This window comes from Varroa destructor, unplaced genomic scaffold (assembly GCF_002443255.2).
Source record: "Varroa destructor unplaced genomic scaffold, Vdes_3.0 BEIS01000007.1, whole genome shotgun sequence".
Classification (NCBI taxonomy): Eukaryota; Metazoa; Arthropoda; class Arachnida; order Mesostigmata; family Varroidae; genus Varroa; species Varroa destructor.
Genome location: NW_019211460.1, coordinates 37249097 through 37272164, shown reverse-complemented (window position 1 = coordinate 37272164; position 23068 = coordinate 37249097). Strand labels below are relative to the sequence as shown.

The window sequence follows — 23068 nt, the reverse complement described above, 5'->3', positions numbered from 1 at the left end:
AAACCCGAAGCGAAGGCAGGGCTCAGTAGAAGGGGATGGAGAAGAGGACTACCAAGACAGACAGCGATACCCGTAGCCAGGAAGCGGAGGAAGACGTCCAGCAGCAGCGGCGACAGCACGAGCAGTATCTCACTCTGTCAAATGCGCACATCTGCTCGAGCCGTGTGTGGATTAAGCCGTGTACAGAGAGATAGCACAACAGATATGTACAAAATGAGTAACGAGATCTGAGGAAACTAAGCGTTCCGTCAAGCCAGTGCGGCTCTCCCATTGAATGCAAACGGAAATTTTCCGTTTACACAGAACATACTTCCGCCGATCCACAAGAAGGAATTCACTCTTTATGTCTATTGCAAACACCCACATAACCACTAAAGCTGTTAAACGGTGAAGCCACGCTCATTTTAAACGTTGAATCAAGCAGAGACCACCCGCATAATCGTTATTATAGCATAGATTAGAGAAAGACATTCTATATATCGTACAGGTAGTAACCATAATGGCAGCAGTCGGACGTTATTTCTGTTTGCCGGTTGAAGTTCGCATCGATCGCAAAGCAATTCAAATTCGGCAGGCAAATAAAAACAAAGGTAAAAACCGCGTACGGTAGTGGCCCCCATACGTTCACGTAGGCCTTTCTCGATTACACTGGGTCTTTGTGCCTTACCGTTGCACAAAGATCTCATTGGTTCTTACTTTCATTATTTGTCTTGCGTCCAAGTTTTATTGCATTACCATAAACAAGACAGGCGCAGCAGCAGTAGCAATAACAGCCTCATCTGAACCATCATCACCATGGAGAGTTTTGTTGTCCACATGGTACGCCTCTAGTGTACGTTGCAGCAGCTGTCGTGCCAGCTGCTAGCGTTATAAGCGCCAACCGCGCAGTCATTTTTCTACTTTGAACGCCTACGGTTTTCCTATGACTCAACAATTCTGTAACGCTCTCGACGTACGACGACGCAAGACGGAAGCTTTTACCGAGTTGGGCTGGGACATTGGTTTTCCACAACAACTTAATACTTTACCTAGTACAAGAACAGCGACGCTGAGCTTAGACTTACGGGATTTTGTGTGTTACTTCGTCAGTGTGTGTTGATACGACATAATGCGTAAGGGCACGCCTTATTTTGGCACCTGCATACAAAAAAGGAAGCTCATATTTGGGTATAAACGTCGTTGAAACGCAAAAACCGCTGTTCGTTCCACGGTGCTCGAGGTACTTTTCCGTCTAATCGAGAAATGCTCTTCCCCTTAAGTAGTTCCTGTGGGTAATTCGAACAGACGGAATTTGGAAAAAAAATACGATAGTCGTAGCGACCCTTACACGGCCTTACACGACGAACGCCCTAGCGGCAGTAGGTGACTATCATCGTTTTAAGTAGAAGTGGGTGAGGCCGGACGAGCTTCGAAGATAGCGATTAGCAACAAAACACGGAGGTTTATGGGAACGATACGGCGATGGGTCGCGCTCAAAGTAAATCGATTACCGGTCGCAAGAGATCACAAGAGCTAGCGTTTACCTAATCTTGTTGCCCAGTCATATCGAAAACGTGTATGTTTACTGAACGGTACAATTTGTTAATGCTACAAATATACGTGTGTTAGCTTGGACTTTTTTTTCTACTAAGCGCGACTGGATTAATATCACCACGATTACTCCATTTGCTTCTTTTGGATTAATCTAGCTTGTTGCTACTTCGCCGTGGAATTGTCGTTATGGAAAAATAAACATATATTTTTTTACCGTTCAGTTCGTAATCATAGGTGGGCAGTATGTCAAATATGCCCTTGCTATTCGTAAATATTTGCCCGAGGGTACAAATCACTAACTTGCAAATGGTGCGATGTACTCATTCTCGAAATCACCTGCCGAGCCTTTACGATCGCCAACCGCTACATTCTGTTACGATGTTCAATACCTATTTCCTCCTCGTACGTAATCTTCACAAATGTATCTCGTGTACGGCCGAAGACATGCTGTGTGCAATGGTCCAATATATGACTTACTGTTGCCGTTAAGAATTTTTTCAATGATTTATCGACAGTTCTGGTGGCGGCGGCTGCCAGAGGTCTTGATGTGCTTGATCTTCTCCAACAATACGTATAATATGACGACATAGTACGCGTCCCCTGCTGCCATCCGTCAGCGACAAAGCGGCGACGGAAACGGCGGCGCGGCGAGGCGGAGATGAAACGGAACGTGTGTCTTCTTCCATTGGACAACGAGCTTCTTACATAACATCTTCGCTGGGTAAGATCTCTTTCGGGCGGCGTCGGCGGCGATAAGCACAGCCCACCTCGTTGGTCGTCCCAACGTACCACGGAACGGTTAAGAACATCAACGCCTCAACGCGGCAGAGGCAGAATTAGAAACGATAGGAAGAAAGGAAACAAACGGTGCGTTCTTGTGTGGCGGATAGCCTTTATTCTTCGATTCATGCCTATCTCGATTTGTTAACATGTGATTAGTTGTATCGTCCGTTCTGGGTTCGCCACGTCGTTCCGTGTCGACAAAGAAATAACACACACAGAGACCTATCGTCAAGCGAGTAAACACTTCGTTTCCATTCTTCCTTCGTCCCGTAACCATAAGCCACGAGTCGAGTTAATCGAAAGTGGCATATCGGAATTGACCGCACATTAGTTATTATATCGTTTATCTGGTTCATATTCGACGTATCGAGAATAGGTTTTGTTCATATTGAGCTGAGGACATACGGAAGATAGAGCACTAGTGGCATCGCTTGGTAACAATATGGTGGCTGCCATTGTGCCAATGATACATAGCCTGTGAGCGGTCAATGACAAGACGCTAGGCAGACTGATTATTATTATCCACAAGTCACGCAAACCTATTTCGAGCTGTAGAGACGAGCTGTGGGCTTATTCAAAAAGCTTTTTTTTCCCCACAAAAGGGGTCAACAATATAACAATGTTACTCAAATCAAGAGTGTTGCTTGAGTGAATCGGATTCATTTTGAATAGTTCATGCAACGGAAGGCCTTAGCACCATTTATCCGTATTTTTATTTGAAAGAAAGGCAATGTTTAACTAGTTTTGTTATAACTACATTGGTTTTTTAAACTATTTTGAAGCATCGGTTGTGAACTATTAGACGCCGTCACATCGTTTCTGTGCCGTTGGCGCGGTCGACATTCGTTGCAGTTGCCTGCAGAGATATGAATTTCACAATAAAATTGAATGGGTGTCTGAGACAATGGTCAAAGCAATGACAGAAGCGGCGCCGAGGGCAGCGACCGTAGACAAATAATTATTGAGTTAAAACGAAACAGAAAATAAGTTCACATAAAAAATAATTTCCATCCTAATCGTACTTAATTAGTTTAGAAACACTTTTTTAACATTCGCTAAAAATAAATAGGAGCTTGAATGATGCGAGAATCTTTGTCAGCTTGATCCTGCGCATTCAATATAATTTCCTTTCACATTTGCCTTCCATTTGATTCTGGATTCTGTGGACTCCCTCGCTCCTGGACTTGATTTCGAAGATGCTGTCATTGCAGCAGCATGCGTTTCCGTCCGTCCATTGTCGTCGCCATCATCAGGTCGTTTATAATCAACATTATCACAAACATCATGATCGTGATGATGAATAAGACAACGACCAACTATAAGAAAACGGAAAAGGGCAAAGTAATAGCGTTGAAATCTTCTCGCTGTTTGGTCGTTTGGTTCGTAGCAATGGTCGTTGTTATCATTTATTTATTGCCCCGCGTAGCGCCGTCTAGCGACTACGTTGACTGGCGGCTACGCAACCGTGAGCAGCGGCCGCAGAAGTCGAATCAACAGTGTTTCTTGCTCCTATAGCTGCCGCTGCTGCTATAGAAGCCGTTGCAGGCTTCACCACACACAACAAAACAGAGATATATTCAAATATATAATACTATACACACACACACGCGCGGACGGACGGAGCAAGCACTGAAGCCAGGTCCTCCTGTGATAATCTCCTCGTAACACCGCAATCGCATCACATTATGAACGAACAACCCAACATAGTCCAAAACCCAGGCGAAACCCAAACCGTCCGCCGAGTATCAATTGCGTCAACATTAGCTCCTGTCGTGCGTGGCCCCACCACCGTACTACGCACTCAGCTTCATCCAATAGCAATGTTGCTACTTTTCTCTCTTGCACAAGGAAACAATAACAATAGTCTCAGTAGGCCCAGCAGCGAGATTGGTAACCGTCGCGGCGTATCACGTCAGACCTGTGATATTATAAGTTATACAATAACCTTACTGTGTTTGTTGATTCCGCTGCTACCATCGCTATTGTCGTAGGCTTACTATTACGTATTACAACGTTTAACGACTTGTTACTACGTTCTCCCAAAAAGACGGCGAAACCGTTACGGGTACAACAAGAAGAAGGCGACTACGGAAAGCCAAATTAGCCTGCGCGCAGGCAAACACAGAAACTAACACGTTCTCATTTAGACGCGGGCATACGCGTATAATAGATACGGAACTACAGAGATACGCCACAAAAGTGGAAACGCAAGGGTTTGGAGACACGGACGCGTAACATGCCCCTGCTAACGAATGACCAAAAAGCAAACCCATTTTGTCTCGCTTTATTTTATCTGATTTATTTGGTGACAGGTTTCGTAGTAGATCACTGCGAGGCCCTTTGTTGTCGCAGTGGTCGCCGTTAGCACTATCGTACACTATACTGCCTTTCACCGTTTCTTCACGGTCTACACTGTAGGGATACAATCGCGTCAACGCTGTCACCGCCGCAACGTTGTATATGTATACAGATATGAAGATTCGAATATATTGGAGCTATCAGATATAGTAGTATTAACATAATTAAGTGTGGTTGCTTGAATACAATACGATAGTTTATTTGTTCAATGGTTATTTACGAAGAGAACGGCCGACGCCAGTACAGGCATGCAGGCGACTTGGCACTATCCCGACGTTAGCTATACGTTGATTAACTAACTGCGAAGATAAGTACTCGTGCCGATATAAAAACGTCTATATTGACGTACGACGGTACAAACGAGTGGCGCACTATACCTTCAGTACGACGAAAAGCGGGTATCTGCTAGTCAATAATGATTTTCCTCAACGTATACATTTACGTGAAATTACACAAGCAGATATGTTTAGCGAAACGTCCCTTACAAGTTACGGCTAAATCAAGACCCCGTTAAAACCGATAATTAGTCTAATTTGAGAATAATGTATAATTGATGTATGACAAGTAGAATATATGTAATACCAAAAAAAAACGCTCGACTCCATAATAAATACATTGATCGGCGCTCAGCAAGACCAAACTAGATCAAAAAGCAAACCAAAGGTCAGTATGGTTGGCTGTTAGGGGAACAGAGATTTTTGCACTCAACAAACATACTAAAACGTGTGTTCCGCCAGATAACTGTTTGTAGTTGATTGAAGTAGGAGACCTCCACGACAAAAACCGGACCTAGCGCACAGACAGTTTTGTTTCTTAAAAACGCAATTACGTTATGATTATGTACATCTTTTCTTGTAATTTATATATGAATAGGTGTTCTAGAAAATTGAATTGTAAACATCTATGTAATTTTAATCACATATAGATGTGCACCTTAAATCATACCATTATAGTAAATGGCTATTCCCGAGCCTTTTTCTAAAGTTAAAGAATGTGTACGTGTTTGATCCCTTTCAGATGCATGGTTACGATCCCTCCGGGCCGGTGGCGATGTCTCTCGATTCAAGCCACACTTATCTGGCAGGATTGGACGATTCAACGTGCCATCTGCTTCCGCGTTCGCCCTCGGAAATGTCATCCACCACTAGCGACTAGCCTACAGCTGCAGCTCTACATGCGCCCCTACTATCTTTACTACGACAGTCCACTAATCGGGCAACTGCACTACCTATTGCACAACAACAGCAACATCATGAACATCAAATATCGCATTATAACAACAACAACAATAGGGCATCTTCCTCACCGTCGCCGACGGACGTCGCCACGCTAGCGTCGCTTTGCAAAACACTTTCAACTATTCCTGCTGCTATTACTGCTGGTACTTTGAATATCGTTCCTGTCCTTCGTCCTGCAACATCAGCATCGATTGGTCATTGCGATGGTGATGCTGTCGATGATGACGATGACGCAGTTAACGACGGCGAAAGACCACCATCGACTGAAACAGCGGCGCCTGAATTGACCGCCGTTCAGCATCGTGGCAGTCGAAGAAGCCGCGGGACTCGAGGCATTCGTGGACTTCATGGGGCTCGTGGAGTTCGTGGACACCGTCACAGCGGATCTAGTGGTCATCAGGCGACGGCAATCCAAGTGGCAAAACGAACCGGCGGCCGGAGAGGTAGACGAGGCAACGATTAATTAAACAACCGGGTTCGAAGTAAGTTCGGAAGGCAATGACCCAACCAGCTTATATATCATTCGGAAAAGGAAGCTACGTACACTGAATGGATAGATCAGATGAACGACGAAAATGCAAGCCAATGAAAGAAAGCTATTAGAATGAAAGGCAGAGAATTTCGTGATCGACTAACGACCAACCATAGATCACATACGACACGGTGGTGCCGGGAAAAATCAGTAGGAAAGTAATGCTTCTGCCACTACTGAGAATTATATGAGGAAATAATAATACTGATCATAATAACAATAATAACGATAGTAATAATAATAAACAATAGTAGTTATAATAACACTATTCAGTGTGGCATTTTTCCTCAAAAATAGTATCGGGTAATGACCCGGCCATCGGAAGGTTTGGGGGACATTGTTTCTGATGACTACGTCCGCGGTCCGGAATAACGAGTAAAACTGTGAAGATGTCGATAATGAATGGACGGTGATGGCGATGGCGATGCTGTACAGATGTACAGAGACAATAAAACACGAAGCATCTTGTTCCGTAAACGCAACCAGCAATGGCGTCGTAAAGGATAATGAGGCATAAGCAATCTGTGATCCGGGATGGTGATGATGGAATAAGGCTAGCGCAATGGGGCTTGAGACTGAAACTGAACTACAGAAACTAACTGGCGGGTACCAGAAGCTCGGATGAAGTTTACCGCCAGAGAAAATCAACGGTAAAAAGATACCTAGGAGAGAAAGACTTATAGCGATGTCGATGAAAACCACAAAACTGCTGACATGAAGCCGAACCTGGCGGCCATCGGACCATTACTGCAACTATAATTGTAGCAGAAGTGACTTCAATATGAGAACAGGCAAAAACTTGCTATGAAAAGAAAAAGATCAATAGAAAAAGGAGAGAACCAAGGAAAAGATATTCCTAACAATGTACTTAATATATTATATATAAATATAAACAAATAGATAAATATGGTGAGGCGATATATATATATATATACATACAGGGAACGAGAGAGAGAGAGAGAGAGACTCACAAATTATTGGGGCTCTTGTCAAATATAGCTACCCGGACAGCACTAACTATCCAGCGATTCAACATCGGAGGAAGCAGATAAGTGGTGATCGTCGATCAATTGTGGTACACTTAAGAGTAGAAATAAACGCTTATTATAGCTCATATTATTATGATATAATCTAAAGGGAAAAAATAATTAGGTGGGCATTGCCGTAAGCACTTGTGTGCATTGGTCCGCGCACGTTCGTTAGTACCATACGTTCCGATTCAAACCAAAGTTATCAACGTTGGTAGTATGATGATCACATATGAAACAGTCAACATCTGCCTTCTCTGTATGTGTATGTGCGTGTACATAGCTGAATCACGAAGGTCCATAATGAAAAGACAACATTTGTCATCTAGACTTGCTAAGCGGGCAAGCTGCATTTTGTGTACATAAAAAATTAATAGCCTAGAGGAAAGATTATACCGTTTGGGCAAAAGGAAGTAAAGATTGGTGGTTAATGGGTGTGTACTAGAAAGAGCAAACGGACATAACCAAGGAAATGTCAATCAATTACAAGAATACGATGAGGGTGCGTCAGGTGACAGGTGAACTTGAAATAGAAATTAAAAACGGAATAATGAGAAACCTCGATTTGTCGCGTCACTCTGAACCTCAATTAAAGTACCGGTATTCGAAATCTCTTACCACATAGACGCGTATTCTAAAACGCCAAAGATGCGCCTGGTGGTTAATGGAGGGATATCGGCACTGAGTTGATACGGACGAAAGACGCTTGAAGCGATGGCAAATCGAGGCAGATGAAAAAATCGCGAAGATCAAACAAGAGAGAGTGACCAGGTAAAACGAGGTTTGGGCAAAGATGAGAACGATAGTATCGTGTATTTGTAGAGTATGTAAAGACGGTCAATGGTGTGGTCCCAGTGATTGGAATATTAAGGAAGTTCTAGACAAAGGGTCAGCCACAAGCTGAGAGTGCATTTCACAACTTGTACCGATTCACACATTGTCATTGACACTGTCGGGATTGAGATTGTAACATCAGTAGTCGTCGGTCCTGAGCAGTCGCCAGATCGGATGGCAAATGAGTAAGGAAGAGAGAATTCCGATTCTGGCGGATCAACCAGGTTCGACATTAATCTTAAATCATGATGATTAAGAAGAATAAACTGATTGTGGTTTTCGATATTTCTCTGAATGTAATCATTTGCTTTATAAATAGTGTACTATTGTAATATGTATCGAAATTTAGCCGTCAGTGCTAGAAAAATATGCTCCCGTACTTATTATCTTCTTTATAATGAGATAATAAATTGAAAGAAAAAAAAGATCGTGCAAAAATATTAACTCAGATTCATTCTAGATGTTTTGAGTAGTTTGAGGTAAGATATGCTAGAATAGTAGAAAACAAGGTTCTGTATAATTAGCCCAGTCCCATGACACCGTACAACCATCAGTCAATTGTGACTGGCTTGTCACATACGAGACGACAAGTTATCCATCTTTGTGCCCCTCACGATTGTATCACTGATTCACTTTTATTGCTAAGAGTAGAACCGGTTCTCGTATGCGTTTTCAATTTTATCCAACTTAGCTTGAATTGAAGCTCAACACCGACAGATACATTTGGTCCTCCGTTCTCTCTGTGGGACTGCAACCATAACATATTTTGTTGCTTTCAGTACTACTACAACCACCATTACCAGTGCATCTCTAGCATTCGAAACTGTGACAAATGGGGGAAGAACTTTTAAGAAACATGATTTTGATACATCGTTACAAATAGCTCATCCCCAACGAGCGCTCGCCAACCCGTCCGCTTCGTAGTTTCGGCTTGCTCTAACCAGCTGATCTATCATCTAATAATGTATCTTTCTTTCTTTCTTCTTAGTTACTTAGCTATTTACTTAGAGAAGGGTGGCAGCCAGGTCACAGCCGACATCGCAAATACAAAGAGCGCGCAGTCAGTGACACACATATTGTGAGGGTTTGTCGCTTACTACAGGCTATATGCTATACACGTGGCGTTTTAGAATCAAGCTATCAACAGCTACTAGAGTTTGACCGCCTAACTCAGCAGCCTAAGAATACAATTTTATGTTCGCTTTCTCGTTCATCCCACAACTTTTCTACCTGCACATTCCTCTTCCTTCTACCAAGAGGTCTATTCTCCCTAGCTCCAAAAAAGGTCGCACATCGTAGCATCTCTATGTTACGGGGTCCTCATACATGTATGTGTACCCCATGCATGTCACAGTCGTTCCCTAACCGCTACGGTTATACCTAAACCTCCCATCTCTTGTCCCTTATATAGACTCCCCTCATCATCCTTCTCCCCTACGCCCCAAGAGCACCGCACAGCGTTGCCACCCTGTCCATCAGAAACCCATCACAGCTTCGATAACTGTCGAAGGGTCGTTCTCTTTGTGTTACCAGGGAAGTGGGGTTATAAAAGGGGAGAAAAAGACGATAAGCTGAATCCCCACAGCGATTCTCGTCAGTCAACAGGGGATTTTGCTACATGGGAAGTTTGATAAAAGGAAGTATAGTAGCTGGATATCTTTCGAGAGGCCGAGAGTAAGCAATAAGGAAAGCGAAAAGGGGAGATGACGTTGTGTTTGTACATGCAAAGTGCATTTAGTGAAATCTCGCCTCAACATCCTTTCCAAGCGAATAGCCGCAACTAACACATAGCGGTCACATAGATTGGAGCAAAAGATGGACGATGAGATCCCTCGCCCCCCCCCCCCCCCCCTCCTGCAGGTTTTCCGAAAGGAGCCGACCGAACGGCCAACCAGCCCGACCAGAAATTGATCATAAGAAGTGGTCAAACGACATCAAATCGGTAGCTCTCAAGATAGTGCCTTCCTGTTTAGCATACTTTTAACCGTTAGGCATGCAGATAATTATTTTACGGAATAAATAATACTAGCGTTAATATAATAATGCAGCCGCAAACAATTCATTTGTAACGCCATTTTAATAATAACATATAGTAATAAATAGAGCTACAGTTATAGGCTTATGTGCTACGCTCTCTTAACAAAGCTGCTTACCACATTAACACGAGATGAAGAATGAATAATAAAAATTGAAAATTATATTTAACTCTTCGCATGACACATGTACTGTGTTTTCGGCCGGAAGAATATAGTTTGAAGAAATATTATTTACTTTAGGCCATTTGAGGATCACACGTAAATAAAAGCTACTATATGTGCAACTTGCAATAAACAATATCGTTTTACATTACTTTATAAGAAGAATTTATTACATAAAACATGTAATAAAGTCACCCACCAGTGAAAAATGATTTAACACGTGTTATATATATATATATATATATATGACTGGTGCATAATGCACCGTATATTGAAATGCATATTTTGATACTACAATGGAAATCCTATGTCTAATTTATTAAATTCATGCTAAAAAACGAAAATACCCTACAAAATTGAGCTGAATTTTATTGCCGTCAAGATGAACCGTTGGGAGTCAGCGGGTTCAGTACTACAGAACTTTGTAACCACGCAGGTACCAATCACCCTGTTCCAGAAATGGCGATAATAAATAGTTGAGTAATCAAGTAAGAGAATTTAGTTTAAACGAGCCTGTGATCATAGACGCTACAGGCATACTAATCAGCTACACACGTAACGTACCCAGGTAGCACTATACGTAAGCTTATCGACGACGTTTGCGTTAAAGGAGTGAGTAAAATCGTCGGCAGGCTCAATCAGGCACCATTTAAAGGTAGTAGAAAACATCATATCTCAGGATACTCGTTAATGTAAGCACAAATGGCTAGATATCAGAGCACTGTAATGATTACAGCAGTAAACACAAATTGGTTAAGTTAATCTGAAGGAACAACATTTCAGATTGTATCTATTATCTTTAATATATTACACGAGTCGGAAATACGTATACAAGGGCGTTATCTGTCAGACTAGTAGGTTTTGACAATAGGCCTCTTCTTAGACACATTGTGCAGCACCCAAACAGTCATATTATAAAATGAAAATAACAAATATTGTCTACGTGTAATCTCACTCGTCCGGACGTATTCAGCCGTCTGCTTAAAATAAGTGAAGAATACGTTAAGCCAGCGGGTGGTTCTACATTTCCTATTCGTAATATAGCATGTACAGAATTGGTTCGCAGACTTATTACTTTACTACAGGCTATGAGCCTTATGACTAAAAATATATTGTACCAAGGTATGCTGATAATAGCGGAGTGAGCTTGTTTTCCTGAATCATAGCTGCATAGATAGAGTACGTATCTAAAGGAAAGAATTCTGCAGAGTAAATTTGCCAGTTTTATTGCACGATAAGTACAAAAAACATGGTCACGCATATGCAGAGTATATGCGCAGATATCTATATGTAGAGTGAGCAAATTGATTAGGTTTTTTCTCGGACATCTTTACAACGATTTGTGAATGTTTGCAACGGAAGAGCATCTTAACAGCACTAAGCTGTCGATAGGCTTACGTCTAGACGGAGTCTAGCCTACATATGCAGTATTATAGGTAGGAAGGCTACAGACATTTATGGTGATTAGGTGTCACTGCGCAGTTGATGTTAAGGGCTCATATAATTTGAAGCAACTATTAAGCTCTGGTTGAAACTTGAATCTTCTTATGCTTATGAGTGTTGCACCTTACTAGCACCACCGCAAAACTAATACAAACTATAAAGTACGAATATCCGAGAGTAAACCACTAAATTTTAAAGGTGTCTGCAAAAAAAATCAACAAACAAACATGTTTTTTAGAAGGCCCTCTGTTCACTCGCTCATTCATCCGCTAGCATTTAGCTGCCAGACCCGGTCAAAAGACCGTCCCTGGTCTATGAGCCTGTGATGGAGCCTAAAGAAAACCTAACAACCACGCCTTCTTCTCTCTAGCAATAGCACAACCCTGACTATCAAGGCGTAGAGTTGTCAATGGGTTTGCACCACTCCACACAGTGGCACGAGCGTGCTTTCCCTGTGGAACTACCTGGCGCTGTACACTCTCACCATGACTCCCCTCTCACCATGAACTCCCCATGTGAATCCCCCAGGACTCATCTCTTTCCTTATTTTCCTCTGAGAGTATGCTCGCATCGGAAGAGCGCGCTAAACCGAGGGCTAGTATAGATAGCATAACATGCCTCGTGTCGAGCCAGTCGCAGTCAAGCTGCTCGAGAAGCGCATCAACAACCTACCTACATATATACATAGACTTAACTAGCGCTGTGTACGACTTGCTCCTAGCGCTTCCACAATATAAAGCAGGTCCGCTGCCGTCTGCGCAGCCTCGTCGGCATCCATCTATGTGTGTAGATAGATATAGCCAGAACCAAGGAACCGACGATGGAGGCCATAATTTGATAAGGAGCAATGAGATCAGCGCACCTGGTGGGCGTGCCACCCTGTCGCCTCTGCGCTAGACTGAAGACATACGCAAAGCTGTCTCTCTTTCTCTATTTTGAGTGCCATTGTGCGAGTCCGTTATTTTGCACTATACGTTCTACTTGTGTAGGTACACTATACACATACGCGTATATATATATATATATATATATATATATATATATAGATAGATAGATGTCTATGTGTGCATTTATGTTTTGCGCTCGCCACGGGCAGCAAGCGCTGCTCAATCTAAATAGTGAATGAACGACGGTGCTTCGCGCTAGGAATCAGTTTCGCCTTTGCACGAGCGAGCGGTACTCCTTCGGCACGGTTTGCTATACTTCTCCTAGGGGTATATGTTGTAGCACAATAGTTGTTGTAATCTTGAAGGAAAGCCAGAAAGGCGGAGAACATGGAGGGAGAAGGGCTGCACTCGAACCGCGAGTTTTGAAATGGACTTGTTAATAGAGATCGGAAAGGTGGAGGTGTCATGGTTTGTCGGCAGGGTAACGCGCGTTCTCGCAACATTAGGAGGAGTCTCTTTGATCTCAATTTACTTCCCTGTTTGAACTAAACGGGACCAAGGAAAACTAGCCAAAAGAAAACATCACATGAGTGGGGATATTCCTGCTATTACTGTCACCACACAACTAATACAACGCTGATAAAACAGGCCAAACAAATAATCAGCCATTACGAACGACTAGTCCGCAATGGTTTCTCCTTTTCTGTAAAAGCAAACATTTTAAGAAATCAATACTACCTATAAAGTATCATTTATGCTAATCAAATGACTATACGATATTCGTACTATTAACCAGGTCTCATAATAGGGTATTTGCTTGCAGGAACATAAAAGGACATCCATACATGTTAGTGTTACAGGGTTACTCATTCGTGAAGTGGGAATTCCTAAGTACTATCGCTATGTATTCTACTGAATGTAATGTCTTACTCGGGTACCTCCATTATGTAATTTCCTTTCAAAATGTTTATAAGGGGCTTCTATGGCGGACAGTATTCTCTAGGGAACTTCAGTCGAGTCTCGTCGCATAGACTGGAATGGTGGAGGTATATGATAGTAGTTTCGGTGCCCCACGGCAAACAGCGGCATTTAGGAAGCTTTGTTTTTAGCAGCAGCGCCGACAATAAAGTGACGCATTTTTCGAATAAAACTCATCGAGTTTTCACAACATAAAGGACTTTAAAATGGCTTTGCATGAACCATACATATGCCACTATTCACAGGAAAACAAACTTGTGGCAAATTGCCTACAGTCCAATCGCTTTGAACTTTCTAACTAAGCGATGGCCCCGAATGGGTTCGAAAGGTTGATGAATCCGTGACTACAGGCGTAAAGATTAGAAAGTTAGAACATACATTTTGTCAAAAAGTCCAATGAGTTCAAGCTTTTGACACAGCTCAACAATAAAGCAGCATTATCTGGTAATGCACATAAATATTATCTCGTATGAAATTCACCGCAATCCAAAAGAAAGTGCTTGCCTCGTAAAACTATTAGAAGTGGCGAATGTTGGGTTTTAAAATACCATCATCGCGTCTACAGTAGTTGGAAGGTCATAGCGAAAAGAGATCGTGTGGGTCACAATAATGGATCTTTTGTGGCCGAATTCGTGTGCGTTTCCGAGTTCTAACTGTGTAGCACCAATATAAATAATAGTTATTAACAATAAACCTTCCAATCACACTTAAAGAAGCTAGAAATATTTCAAGTATATTCTTTGGCCATTGCTGCTCTTAATCTTCTCCGCAATCGACACATCCGTTTATGCGAAACTATGTGTCCACTGCTTTATCTAAGGAGTGGTTCTAGGTATCATTCGATCACTTTAAAATTTTTTCAAGGGATAAAATATAGATAGAAAATGCATACAATTCTCGCTAGTGGCATTGAAAAAGTTGTGGACACTTTAGACCACTTAACGAACCGGTACAACCACCTAGACCTATTTTATGCGACCAACTCTATACTAAGTTGCAGTTAGTCGTCATATAAAAACAATGTATTTTTCTGCATTGGTTGTTTCTTCACTAAAACGTAATTGGCATGTAGATTATCTGGCGAAATCTCGGCCTATTAGTCGCCTAAACAATCGGAAGTCGTTGGCCTCCAAGGTAAGGACTATACGACGATGCTATAGACGGCATGCAGGATTAATCACCGTTGGCCATAAATTGCCAGACTTACGAGTTGAATTTACACTTGGCTATACACTTAAAACTGGAAGAAGGTATGAGGCTATAAGGAAGGTTTAAGACCTATTTTCAGGTACCGAGTTGAGCGCGGACAAAGGCAAACTTGGTTACAGCATACTTCTTAACTGTTTATAATTACATACCTCTTGTTTTCGATTCATTCGAACAATTCTAGCGATTGGCATCCACATGTAGAGTTCTAGAGGTCAAAAATAGGCCTCATTTCGGCCGAATGCAATCCTAGTGGCCATATTGTGCTATATGCACAATGTGTTTGCTGCGCCATAATTATTATTTTCGCACTTTAATTATTATGTTTTATTTTGAAAATGTGATCCAGTCAACGAAACTTACAATTTATTAAACTTCACTTTATTTATAATCGTTTGGCATAAAAGTAAAATGAAGCAGGAGCGCCCGCAGTGAATGTTGCTATATATATATGTGAAATCAAATACGTATAACAGTTAAGTAATTTCAAAGGCACTAAGGCAAGGTTTATATTACCAAGCCGAGAGACATTTTTAGTGAGCTAGTTTGCATAATGCGCTTTTTTAGTAGTCACTATATTAGGAAGGGTTTGTTTCAACTAGACGCGTTTATTAAGATGTCCTACGTAAATTCACATGCTTCTGAAAGGCCCCATGTTAGCACTATGGGATAGCCCAAATTTCGCTACCTGGAACACTATTAAAGACATGTCGTTATAAACTATTTGTATCATTCCGGGAAACGCTCTAGGCAGCTAAATAAATAATAAAAAAATTTGATACATTAAATACGAAAAGATGTGCTAACGTTTACCGCGGGAAGGTAAGTCCGAGGTCGAAATAGGGTTGTTTTGAAACACCGAAACTAAAACTTAATGAATCTTAATAAGGTTATTTAATAAATTCAAGTCAAATTATGGGTTAACTAGGAACTATCCTTTAATAAGTTAAGGCTATTTTAGTAATCCTAATATGTAATAGGTAATAATAATATAGGTACTTTACCGGCAGAACGGACAGCAGAAGCTTGTTTAGATGTTTGATGCTACGATTTCGGCAAAACGTGATAACTCTGTCAACTCCTCTGTCCGATCTCGATAATCGGAGCATTGACGACTGACTCGGTAATAAGTGATCATAATTTTCTCACGATGATCACAACGTCGCTCAGGGCACGCACTCTTGCAATCTATAAAAAAAACCGCTGTTATAAAATAATACTGGTGTTTAGGTGAACAGTGAGTTCATTGAAACGGGACAAGTAATATCTCTGCGGACCTTTAAAGGTTACAAAACAGGCCTTAAGGTATTACGTAAGCTTGCCTACGTATAAGTAACATAATGGGATAAATATAAATAGAGGAAAGCGTTCGAGTGTGAACCTAGAAATCAATCTCGTTCGTTGGTTAGTATCGTTTATAGGACGAAAGTAATGCAGGTTGCATTGATTCGAATATCTGATAGGTAAAATCCTGTAGATGAATAGATATTTTATTTTTAGTTCAAGTCGTGCACTTTACTCTCTTTCCTTCCGCTTTTCAATCGAACGTGTGTCGATTTCCAGGTTAGGGGTAGCAGTAACCGCCCCAGCAAATAAGTGCGAAGGACGCGGCGTCCCAAATCTTTGATAAGCATACGAAAAGTTGAAAACAAACGAGATTAGAGTGAACGACGTTATCACAGTGAGAGCATCTAGGGGGAGAGGCGGAGGTTGGTAAGACCACTGAGAACTCCGACGCTAGCACCTGCTAGTCTAAATGGCAGGCTCATATTGTACATCGAACCGACATAGCATAGGAAATCATTGCGCTCCGCTTGAGCGAGCTCAACGAAGGGCTTGGAAGAGCTCTATGACCGGGTCTAACTGTAGCTTGTGTCCAGCTCTTTGCACTAGAATCGGCTATAGACGGTGTCCCCTAAATGTCGCGATGCCTGCTGATTCGACCTCCGTCCTTCGCGACCCCGTTCTTGTTCATCGTCGCCTTTACCACCACACGCCGGTTTGTCTAATGAAATTAACTTTAGCAGATGGAACAGCGCTGTTTGACTCGGTTCACTTGGCATTAAGATGCCTTTGTTCCCCTCAGACCCGTAGAGATGTCAGTGGGAAGGCAGAAGCAACGACCAGGAAGCAGGCGCCGATAGAGATTGTCAATAGTAGAAAGCTTTTTCTATTTTTAGAGCCTTAGTTGAGATTTTTACATATTATCCAATATTAAGGTTAAGACAAAGCGACTGTTTAATAAAAAGAGAAGTTCGATGCAAAAAAATGTGACGCAAGGAAAGTGGAATACACATTAAAACAAATATGGCTTCGTACAGGATTAAATGCCCTTCATTAATACCTAAAAAAGTGCTTATTTCCTCTAGGTAAAATAGATTGTATTATTTAATCTGGATGCCCTACGCAAACTAATGTGAGGCTGTAAATACTAATAACATACTGACCACACGTTTTAAATACATCTGGGTGTCCGTTACAGGAATGAGCGGTCGTCTAGGGAGAAGAATGTCGACTGTTAATTGGATCGTCCAGGTAAGCTCCAACGGTCAGTCATTTCACGTCCTTTTGCATTTTTTTTTTCCAGACCATTGCGTTTTTTTGGCAATGTTAACATGCTATCAGCTCAAAACGTTATTCTGCAAGAGTTTTTTTCCTATATGTTGTTTGGCGCGCCATACTCTTATGCTTTCCAATACCGCGCGAAGCACGAATATTATGACAAAGTTAGGGGCGGATTAAAAAATAATATTTAGAAAATAAATAACTGGTTCTAAATAAACGCTATAATTGAGACGGATGGTATTTACATTGAACAAACATGGCCGCTAGATAGAGGACAGGTCAAATAATTGGTCTGAATATCTGTTTTTGTTTAGAAACAGTTATAGATAGCAAGTATTTGGTCACCTAGTTGCGCCAACACTGAAAAGAGAGCTAGTTATACAACTACCAGTTATATTACTTGTGCTGTTAATACGACTGTGTAATATGGTACAATAAATAACATTTTTCTACTCGTCTCCGGTTGTTGCTAACGTGACCTGCTTGTATAGCACTGTATCTTAGTTTGTTATGGTTTGCTACTAATTGCGAAAGTAATATAAATACACGATGTTTTCAATCGCCTTAAAGACGAATTCCGGTCAACGCGGGTAGCCTATTACGATGGTAAAGCTTCGTACTTATCAACAGCTTACTAATAATAAATTATACATGTTGCACAAACCCGAAGGTACAATATGTAGTCATCTTACATTTTTTTTAATTCGAGGACGGAACACTTTCTACCCGAAATGGTCGAATTAACTTCTCTGATATGTAAGGAAACATACTGAACTCATGTTATAGTTAGCGATGTCATCCCTTGTCGTTTACCCTAGACACCAATTACGACCTCATTGTAAAGCGTTTATTTTCCTTCAGTATGTTGACCCGTGTTAGCTTTTCAGTCTAGTCTACCAATAGCTTAACTTAAGTTGTTTTACTTTTTGAACGGCTTATACGTGTTCATCAAGTAAGTTAAGCAGATATTGTTTCCGGATGGAACTAGCAATAAATTGAAAGGCATAGTAGCGCCCGTAATGGGATCCGAACTACGAGCAATGGCCGATAACCCCCTAGAAGTTGTATCAAATTTCAACTTTAAGATTGCATTTGAAGTTCATCTTGCAGCAGAGATTTTCAAATTTGTAGGATCTCGACGATGTCAGTCACGAGCGAGCCCGCCTTCTAACCCACGATGCATGAGTGCGTTCATAGGCATACATTCGCCCACGTGCAGAACTATACCGGCAAGGCATGGATGCGGTGAAGGCCACTGAGATTCAGTTGATGTCGCCTGTCGGCTTCGAGATGCGGGCTGTCAAAATGTGCTGCTAATCCTGTTTCGTGTATAGTGTTCCTATCATCACGAGCAACAGCTGCCATGAGCTTGCAATATGAGCTCCATAATCCACTAGGGGACAGGTGACCGCTAGGGTTTCAAACGGGTCGATACAACCCACGCAGTAATAGTGGTTACGTGCACTAGCGGCCAGAAAAAGAGGTTTCTACGTCTTCTAGATAATAACATTTTGCCATCGCTTATTTAACGCCTATAACAAATCAGTTGTGTGTTAAAAAAAAAAGCCTATATTTTTTTTAAGAAATAGCCCGTGTAGCGTTACTATCAAACGAGCAGTACTTTGTGATAAAAAAAAAATTAAAAATCTATAATTGCAAGATCTGTTTATATCACCTCTGCTTTCTAGTTCCCTAACAATAGTATATTAGTCGAAGTTCGGATCTCGCTAGTAGCTTCTGCGTTACATGTTTCATTTCTTAATCCGACATGATCACAGATGTTCTGCCACAACTCGCGTTTTGATCAGGTGATTACATACCTCCAAAGGCTGGTCTGGTCGTAGTTGCTTTTTGATCATTAAAAAATATTTTGTGTCATTTACTAGAAAATATTTTACTGGATTTCCTAGACAGGGGAGAATGAGTGCCCATTTCGATAATCATGTATCGTTGTCAGCGAAGCTAGATGTGTCTTTTGTGCTCAGTTTAATACACTTGATGTTTGCTAAAGTTTGCCATTGTTATTAAAGTTAGTTTAACTTCTATTATACGTGTGCCATTGATTAATGATTATCGGTATCGACAAGCTTCTGAGCTGAGACGATGACCCAAATATCGAACTTCAATGAATATGCAACGAAATGCCAATGTCTATCTAACTAGCTAATTTATACAATATTGTCAATATTTTTTTTTTTATCAACGATATTAGCACACAGTATAACATCTAATTTTGTGTTTACCGCACTGACCCTGTTGTACTACTGTCTCCTTGAAAGGTAGCAGAACTTTAGGCCGGCACAACAGCAGCAGCAATGGCGTTAAATGACCTTTGAACGATAATTCTCTTTCTTTCATTAAATTTGCTGACAGCAAAAGCAATGTTTCATTCGAATTAAATCTATCGGTCCATTTACACGGTGCATTGCAAGCATGGAAGCGAAAAAAAACCAAACAGCTTTTAATAGCTACTTCAATTCTCGTGGTTATAGTTTCACTGCGACTCTTCCCACTGACACTCCCCTTAGCAGGTGGTGTTCCGCTACAGTAACCCCATGCAAAATCTTCATATATGGCCGTCCCCCATCGTGCAGCGCAAAGCACCCATCGCTGTACCCTCGCGCACGACCTCCATAGCGACGTCGCTCGTACACCGTAGCCCGCACTACTGGAGCATAGCTACACATGTTTGTGATAAGTCACATTATGGCCTCTAAGTTGCTCGCTGAAGAGGAGAGAATTCGAGCAGTTTATCGACGGCCCACTTGCTATGTCATATGAGGCTACGAAAAGCTCGGGGTCACTTGCACGAAACACGAAAGCACTATAGAAATGGAGAAGGCCCGTGGAGAGGCAAGTAAAATAATAAAGCAAGGGCGGTATTACAGTCAAGGAACGCACAATGCGTTTCTTCTTCTTCTGCTGCAGACGCGCCAGTTGCTGTCCGGAACGATCTCGCACGCGCGTCTGTCAACGGCAGAGACGATTCATTGCCACGAGCGTCGCTCCATCCGATCACTCGCCATCCCTCTGAACAGGGAAAAGCCGGGACCTCTGAGGGACAGATGTCCGCTTGTAAACTACGATGAAATCGCAGGATGTGTCAAAGTACCAGACAATACTAAATAGCGATAGGGAAGGTGTACTTAGACTAGAAGGCCTATGGTTAAATCGTTGACTCAATGAGCAAACGAAAATTCAAAGGCGACGGGGTATGTCGCTGGTTACCGCGAACAGCATGTACTGCCGTATACTACTATATACTTGTAAAACGTTATCACTATGAGCGTTGTCTGTCATCAACAGTACGGCCGCCATCGCTGCAAACCGCGGCAATAAGGTCGAGCCTGGGTGCTCGCGGTGACAACTGCTGTGGATGGTCCTGTTGCTATACGGACAACACGAGCTATAATATATGGCAATCATCTACTAGTTAAGATATCAGAGACGCATCATTTAACTTGACTTATGGATAATAATATAACTTATTATATATTATTTAGATGCATTCTGACGATGGGTGATGCAGCAGAAAGTGAACAATGCCAACTCTGTGGTATTGTCAAAAGTCGCACGAGAGGCACTGGAAGTTTCTACCAATTATTTCATCGTGTTGGCGGGTAATAGTATTAACGATATCTGCTGTTACATTTGTAATGTCTCACGAGACAGAGGACACACACTGAAATCTTGCTTGGGGGTTATCTAAAATTGGCATGTTGCTACCTCCGAAATCAATAGTAGTATTAGTTTCATTTAACAACGTACGTCTTGCCAGAACCATCAACGCAGCTTGGCAGAATATTCCTACCCTCCATATACACACGTACACGCAACAGTGAATACGTTTCCAGCTTTCATTGAAATCAGCTTTTGAAAGATCGTGTATATGAGATCATTCTAATAGTGTTCCATACTCGATTCGTTAGTTTATCGGACACCATCTGCTGTTCCTTGAAAATTTAAACGCGGTGTACCCTCAGTTTAAATCCTTTTCGAAGTCAACCAATATAGCTTGCTTGCTGTATCTCCTGAGCAACACTTTGAGCCTAGAAAGCAGAAAAGAGTCGAAAGAGAAATCACGGTGGGTGGTTAATTAAGCTCGAAAATAAATTTGCGGGTTTTTACAACGCCGACTACTAAACTATGGAAGCACACAGTTATGGAACCGCGTGTCTCGGTTTGTTTTCCGCCTAAATGCGCTCATTAACCTATTTGAACAGGATAAAAAAAATGCTATTTTGTTAACCTTTCAAATGTTATCGGTGCTTTCTTTTCTGCTTGTGAACACGTTCATCGTTGACCGGGTACGAATTCGCAGCCCAACATTCTGCCATCGGGCAGAGTCCCCGTACGTAGCGTGCACCTCGGTGTTAATTTGCGTAGAAATGTATATATATATATATATATATATATATATATATGTGATTTTTGATAGGTGGCACATATTTTCCCTGTTGTCGACTTGTATGAGATGCAGCTGATCGTATCCAATATAATCTTGCTCTAGGCGATTCGCAGTTAGCTTCAGACCCTACCAGTTAATGCTGTGTTATTATGATGACGTTATTATGGGCAGGCTGGAAACACTGACCCGTGGTATCGAATCGTTTTCGAGCATTTCGTCGAGCGGTGTCCCGCATTTCGCCTCAACAATTGCGCCAGTTCTATGTCAACGATCATGAACCATCTATATACCTTCACTTTTCACTAAATTTCATAGCCAGCTTATATGTTGAACATCGTTCCTGATAACAACCTAGCTAGTAATCGCTTAACGGGAAACGAAGAAAAGAAACAGGCGACAGGATAAAAATTCGCGAACAGCGAGAATATCTTCCGTGAAAAATGCTCTAAATGATCACTGCAGCATTGGACACAACAGAGGAAATCTTCCGGCCGTGTCCTAAATGTAGTCGCCTGTGGGTACCGCGCCGAAATAGGGTAGCAGCCATAACAGCAGTGGCAGTAGCTGGACCAGAAGAAATTGAGCGCGCGCTCAACAGAGCCTCGCAGCGCTTTTGGCCAGCAATGGACGCAATCCTTCCATTGACAGCTGCTGTTCTTGTTACAACTGACACTGCTGCAATAGAACAGGGAGGATGGGGCGAGGCTCAACGTACCATTGCAATTCAATGGCTGCTCGTCTGTCTGTTTGTTTGGCTGACGGCGTCGCTGGCGCTGGTGACGGAGCAACATGGGCGCGGACGCTTAATAGCGACAGCCGCCAACTACCCTAGCGATACGGCGACGGCCGGCCAGGGTCATTTCTGCTGTTGTTTCTTTCTCCAAGCTGCTGAGGGTCGAGCCATGTGCTGGCGACGGCCACTGCTGGCGTCAACTGAATCGACTGACACATAAGACCAATAAGCAAATTAGCCAGGTGCGGACATACGGAGAGGCACCGGCTGAGAGAAGAGGCACCTATGAACATCGCTGTTTCGCTTGCTCAAGAGTAGGAGTAGTCTACGATCGTCTACATTCC

At 42.1% G+C, this 23068-nt stretch overlaps 1 protein-coding gene and 1 long non-coding RNA gene across 5 annotated transcripts in view; one reads left to right on the top strand and one right to left on the bottom strand.

Moving 5' to 3' along the window:
* tup (LIM1_Isl and LIM2_Isl domain-containing protein tup) overlaps positions 1–8591 on the top strand; it is a 93573-nt gene extending 84982 nt beyond the window's left edge. The window contains exon 7 of the mRNA XM_022815087.2: positions 5692–8591. Within this exon, the coding sequence (XP_022670822.1) occupies positions 5692–5829 (138 nt within the window). The 3' untranslated portion in view covers positions 5830–8591. The remainder of the gene's footprint in view (positions 1–5691) is intronic.
* On the bottom strand, positions 2402–22970 carry LOC147754666 (uncharacterized). Of its 4 annotated transcripts, none has more exons than XR_015318087.1 (5): positions 21833–22970; positions 21352–21632; positions 17466–17514; positions 16023–16206; positions 2402–3172 (listed from the first exon to the last, which is right to left on the bottom strand). It is a non-coding gene; the product is annotated as an uncharacterized LOC147754666 (long non-coding RNA). The 4 variants fall into 4 exon arrangements; XR_015318086.1 differs by having other exon boundaries at positions 21501–21632; XR_015318085.1 differs by having other exon boundaries at positions 17466–21632.
* Positions 22971–23068: the final 98 nt, after the last annotated feature.